The sequence below is a fragment of the Cannabis sativa genome, chromosome 1 (assembly GCF_029168945.1).
Source record: "Cannabis sativa cultivar Pink pepper isolate KNU-18-1 chromosome 1, ASM2916894v1, whole genome shotgun sequence".
NCBI lineage: Eukaryota > Viridiplantae > Streptophyta > Magnoliopsida > Rosales > Cannabaceae > Cannabis > Cannabis sativa.
This window is the reverse complement of record NC_083601.1, coordinates 15737349-15743689: the sequence shown is the minus strand read 5'-3', so window position 1 is coordinate 15743689 and position 6341 is coordinate 15737349. Positions and strand designations below refer to the sequence as shown.

The following is a 6341-nucleotide window of genomic DNA, read 5'->3' as shown; positions in this document are numbered from 1 at the left end:
TTTTTTTTTTTTGAGAGAATACCAAAGTTCTCTTGAACAGTCATATACATATATATAATAGGGATTTTTTTTAAAAATATACGTAAAATATAAAATAATTACAAATATAACTTAACAAATCTCAATTACAATAATACCTTGCCACGTCATTGAAAAATACCTTAATTTCAAAATATTATGCCTGAAATAAAACTAATCCCGATTTTTTTTTTTTTTTCTAATTTTCCTGCGTTTCTAAAGTAACCTTTTGGTTACTTATAATGTTGATAAGAAACCTAACTTTTTTCATAAAAAGTATCACTTTAATATTATATAATTTTAGATACATTTTAGTTACATTTAAAACTTATATATATATACACTCTAATAATTAATTAATTATTTAGGTTATATTAATACATTTGAGTAACTTTTAAGTTTATTTTCGAAAATCATGAATTGTCATCCAGTAAGTTACTATTTTAGTAAATTGTATTTTAAAAAAATAAACATCATAAATGTTTAAGTCACCCAGATTTTTTAAATGTAAATTAATATATGCAATTTAATTAGTTAAATAAAAAGTGAAGTTACAAATAATTTTTGAATCATTACTAATAAGACACATTTTTTGGGACCAATTAGTTATGATTTTGATAAGATACCAATTGGTTAATTTTGATAAAAATCATCAATTTTAAAATAAAAAGATGATAATTAAACCAAATATTCTATAATCAGATATGCATATACTCATATATGTCAAATAAACTTATTAGTTTATTTTTCGTATATTAGAACAACAATTCATTTTTTATTTCAAACACAATGTGTGCTATAAAATAACAAACTAATTAGTCTATTTTTTTCAAGTGTAAATATCAAATCTGGTTGTATACAAAGTATATGACTGTAACATATCTTACATAGTAAACCTGAATAACAATAAATGCATATTTGAATATGATGAAATGCCTTGCTCACATGAAATATTTTGCTCATAAGTTTATTCGACATATATGGCTATACTATGCCTATACTCATACATGTTTATTTTGGCATATTGAAATAAATTTTTATTCTTTGTTTACGTAGTAGCTTTTTCGTATAGCCTATACTATTGTATATGCTAATAAATTTATTAGTTTATATTGGCATATTGAAACAAATTTTTCTTTTTCTTTTTGTATATTAGATATAGCCTACCATTATATATGTCAATAAACTTACTAGTTTATATTTGTTGGAACAATATTTTTTTTTTCAATACAGAGTAAACTATAATTAAACATAATGACATACGTCAATAAACCTATTAGTATACTTCAGATAATATAACAAGTAATTATATATATGAAATAATTTTATTTAGTATACTTCATAGTAATATTCAAATAAAACAAAGTAATAATACACATTTCGTCACTCATATATTATATATATAGGTATTCTGAATTTTAAAAATAAGATTTATTTGTTAATTAATAAAAATTGTTACTCATGTGTATTCACCTTAATAATGAGTTAGTTATTTTTAAGTTATATTATACTATTTTATTATTTCATATACATTTGAATAACTTTTAAGTTTATTTTTAAAATTAATGAGTAGGGATGTAGTTAGTTATGATGTCGATAAATAAAAATATCTCATATATGTAACCTTCTATATTTTGAGTAGTCATTTTTAAAACTATATGTTCATTTTTATATTATATTATGTTTTTAAGATAATTTTACATTACTTTCATAGAAAATATAAATATATATATTTATTTTACTTTATCACAATAAAATAAAATAAGTCACATAGTTTATTAATAATTATTTTTCTTGGATAAGTTTATTAATAACCATTTGATTATATATTATTATACACACAAAAATAACACATTATAGTTTTAAAAATAGCTAAGAAAATTGTGGATCATGATCTTTTTGCAAAATTATTAGACCTGGTGCAAGGTGAATGTGATGGGCTGACACTATCAAAAGGAAAAAAATAATTATTTTAAAAACGGTAAGATACAACGTCATATTTTTGATTTATAATAGATCCACCATATTTTTAAAATATAATTGCAATTTATGTAGTTAGGTGTAAATTTTCCTATATAATATATGCTTTATAATTGCAATTTATTATATGCTTGTAATTGTAATTATAATTTATTTTACACCTGTTATTAATAATTTTTTTGAATAAATGCTAGAAATTTTAAGTGTTTTCTCACTTTTTATTATCATTAAGAATAATTAAAAATAATAAGAAAAATTAAGCAAATAGAAAAAGTAAAACAAAGCTCTTGGCAACATAACAAAATTATATAAATATATAGATATAACATACATATAAAATTATATAGATATAACAAATTAGATATAATATATAATTAAAAATAATAAAAAAAATTAAGAACATACAAAAAGTGAAACAAAGCTCTTAGAAATGGCCACATAACAAAATTATATTGATATAACAAAATTATATAACATACATAGAAAAGAATCGTAGGAATATATAAGTAATAAAAACAAATTGATAATCTCTATTAAAAAAATAAATTATTAATATGAATAGGCCAAATAAATAGTGGTAATGAATTCATTTAATTACATTTTATGCATTTATTATTTATATATATAAATGTATAAAAAAAACGTTTGTGTCTATTGATTTCCATCATTAACTGTATTAATTAATATTATTATATTGAATAATAAAATAGATAAAAATAAAAAAAATAAGAAAAATTGAGAAAATAGAAAAATAAAAAGAATGCTCATATAATCTGCCACCTTACATGCCCTAACAACAACATTATATAGATATATAGAAAGATTTTATGCACATAATTAAGCGTTTCTTTTCCATTTTCAATTAGATTATTCGTAATTAGAGCTATTTCAATTTTTTTTAAAAAAAAAAAATACTTGGAGAAAATAGATATTTGTACAAAAAAAAATGAAATTCTTTTCAAATAATTCCATGTAAACGGGTCGCGGAGAGGCAAGGTCTGAAACGGCTACCGCGGCCCGGCCACTGCCCCCTCTCCATTAGAGGATACCTTAATAAAAAAAGAATTGATTTTTTTTTCTGAAATTATAAAAGAAATTAAAATAATAATAAATTTAAAACTATACCATTTATTTTTAATAATATTTATATTAGAAAATAACTTAAAATAAAATTAAAGTAAACGGAGCAATCAAACGGGTCATATCTCTTCTCTGTTCTATGACAATACCTTATGGGGTGGCTCCGTTGCTTTGCCTGTAGAAGCTGTTCATGAGACTAAAAGGTCTGCAAGGCAGGCCACGATCGACTTCAGCAAAGCCATCGCAGCCGATCCTCAAATCCAAATCTCCCTTGTTTCCATTATTGATGATGGCATCACCATTTGCAAATGCCTCAGATGAAAGCTGTCATTTTCATAAATAACTTGTTTTGTTTGGATAAATAATTGCATCCATCCATGAATATGATTGTGTTGAATGACTTGTTTCTGATATTAAAATGGTATGTTTTTCTCATGATATGGTTCTAATTTTTGTACGGAACTGAAGTTCTTGTCAGATTACATTGACAAATTTAATCTAGAAGATGTGATATATTAAAAGAACCAAATTCGATTTACTTTCTTATCCAATCATTTATCAAGGTCTGTAAAATGATCCTGTCCTTTGGGATCAGATTTAGATGCAGATCAAAAACTATTTCTACACAAGGAAAGGGGTAACAACAAGTTTGGATGCTGATTAAAACGTCCCATGTCCTCAATTTAACTAGAGAAAACACTTCATGCAGCAATACCGACCAAGACATTATAGAAGGTAATACAAACTTAAACTTGGCCTGTCACTTCAGTTGAGGAAAAATGAATTTATGTCCCTAATTATCTTTTGACCATAACACCCTTTTGCCGGTGAAAACTGTCATACATACAATGTTGATTAGTGAAAATATCCCAGAACTTGACCGCCAACGTTGCGTCTAAGAGCCTCTTCATGATCCAAAACGCCATCTGGAGTTGTAATCACGACATAACCCCACTGTAAGGAAGAAAGAGATGCCAAGTGAGTTAAAAGGTTCCAATTCTTTGAACTTTGTAATCAAATTGTAACCAAAACAAACACTGGCAGTATGACTTGTATCCTTAACATTCTCTTTCCAACAGGAAATGAAACAAACTAAGCTAAACCATGAAAACAAGTATCTTTCAGCAAGGAAAAGAAACAAGCTAGGTTAAATCATATCAGACATGCCATATGTAACAGGTCTACAAACCTGTCGCGTTGGAAGAGTACGTGTTTTGTACTCCTCAATTTCGATAGCCTTGATGTCCTGCCTGTGAGTAAGTGCTTTACAATCATTAATCCTCCCCTGTAGTTGAACTGTTATCTTCCCCACTCTATGTGGATCATAAACTTGAAAATCCTTAATATAGCCTATAAATTAAAATGTGAGTTAGGGACGCTGTTAGATACAACAACAAACTAACAAACAAGCATTACTCTTATCAAAAGGATTATTCTGATAAAAAAAAAAATGAAGTGAAAGACAAAGCATCCAAGCCTGCAGCAAAGCCTTTTCTCAAATTTAAAACTAGTAATTGAACAGGTGAATGCAAAGAGCTTCAAGTTTCAAAACATAACCTATTCATGCATTTTAATAAAATATCAATAATTTCATAAAGATTTCAAAGACATGCTGTCAAGTAATTCCGAGATCATATTAAACAGATATAGCAAATGATGAGAGTCATAGGTTCTCAAAGAATCAGCACAACAAGGACAAGCTTTGTTACCAAGAAAAGCAGCAAAATTTCCTGCAACACACACCCGGCCCCTAAACACATCGGGCTGGCAATGCGTACTTGACAGATAGTGAACCCCATTAGATATCTAAAGTTGCATTGCAAAACAACTCAATCAAATAAGAAAACTATAAGCTCTTCATAGTTCATAATCAAATCTATTTCTGCAAAAACTCTTGAGAATTACTATTCAGGCTTAACCCAGCTACCAATTTCCAAGTCCAATTACCAACCTTCTAAGAGTGGCATTAATTCACTCAAGAAGAAGAAAAATCAATATGATCAATCCAGCCGCTAGTGTCATAAAAAGGGTTTTCCAGATCATTCATTTGAAGTTAAGAAAATATGCACCCCCTTCTAATCCCATTACTAAACCAACTGATAGAAAGTAATGGCTATGTTCAGATATACAAAAGGCTAATTTGTTGAAATTTTCGTCCTGTTGTTATTCATCTTGTAATTTGCAAAACAACAAAATTTATGCACACAAAATCATCGAGTATCCAAATCCAAATCGAGATACCGATACAATTAAACAATGGGAAATCTTTCAGCAATAGTTGAAGAAAGAAAAAAACTACATAAAGGGTTTTACCTCGATTTTTCATGATATTGAGGAAAGAAGACATTACAGTGGAGATAGGCTTCAACTCCACCATGGATTTCCCTCTTTTCTCGGCATTCACCATTGATCTGAGTGCTTCATTCAGTATTCTTCTCCCCATCTTCCTTCTTCTTCTCTCTTCCGACGGAGCTAAAACCCAAAACCCGAACTCAGTGATACCTGAAAAAGACCTACACCGAGGGTTTTTAAGTCTTTTACGGCAAAAAAGTCACACTTAATCTATGTCAAAATTATTATCGATCCCCAAATTATAGGCTATTTGCAGAACAGCCCGCTTTGATAAAATAAAAAATAATTATTTAAGAATAATTATTAATCATGTTTAGTGAACTTTTTACCCCCAACTAAATCGTGCCTTTAAGAATAATACTTCTTGAAGGAATGAAAGAAACACATTCTCCATTGGAGGCTATAAAATGTGACATCTTTTGAGTTTCAAAAATCTTTTGGGAATTTATTTCAGTATTGAAGTTGATCCTCACTAGTCCATTAAGAGGATTCCAAGTAATTCACATTTTCATCTCAAAGATTAGAGAGAGGTAGAGCTCTATATTTTTTTATGATAGGATTGTTCTTTTGCACTATTTGGATCGTTTCTCTACATTCAACTTTTATTCTTTCTTTATGATATTTTGGCTTTCTTTGTTGGAATTATGGATCTATAATAGTTTGTAATCTCTAATTTTCATTGTATTGCTTATAGTATTTCACTGTTTTTAGTGCACGATCTCTACTTTTAGGGTTTACTTTTATTTTTCATTAATATATTTTACTTTTATCAATTTTAATATCAAAAGAATATGTTTGGAATACACAGAGGAGATGCAAATTAGTAATTTATATTACAGATGGAGGTTGTGTTGACTGGTTTCATTCACGCTTAAAATTTTTATTAATTTATGAAAGAGGAATATTAAGCA

At 27.3% G+C, this 6341-nt stretch overlaps 1 protein-coding gene across 1 annotated transcript; it reads right to left on the bottom strand.

Moving 5' to 3' along the window:
• Positions 1 to 3591: 3591 nt before the first annotated feature.
• LOC115703570 (small ribosomal subunit protein uS8my) lies at positions 3592 to 5593 on the bottom strand. The gene is made up of 3 exons (XM_030630798.2): positions 5392 to 5593; positions 4268 to 4428; positions 3592 to 4032 (listed from the first exon to the last, which is right to left on the bottom strand). Exons 1-3 carry the CDS (start codon positions 5519 to 5521, stop codon positions 3934 to 3936), a joined length of 390 nt encoding a protein of 129 aa, XP_030486658.1. The 5' UTR covers positions 5522 to 5593; the 3' UTR covers positions 3592 to 3933.
• Positions 5594 to 6341: the final 748 nt, after the last annotated feature.

Coding starts and splice junctions, on each gene's coding strand:
- LOC115703570 (XM_030630798.2), bottom strand. CDS start 5,521: ATGGGGAGAAGAATACTGAATGAAGCACTCAGATCAATGGTGAATGCC. Junction 4,429..5,391: donor CAATATCATGAAAAATCGAG/GTAAAACCCTTT, acceptor TTTAATTTATAG/GCTATATTAAGGATTTTCAA. Junction 4,033..4,267: donor GTACTCTTCCAACGCGACAG/GTTTGTAGACCT, acceptor TCTTCCTTACAG/TGGGGTTATGTCGTGATTAC.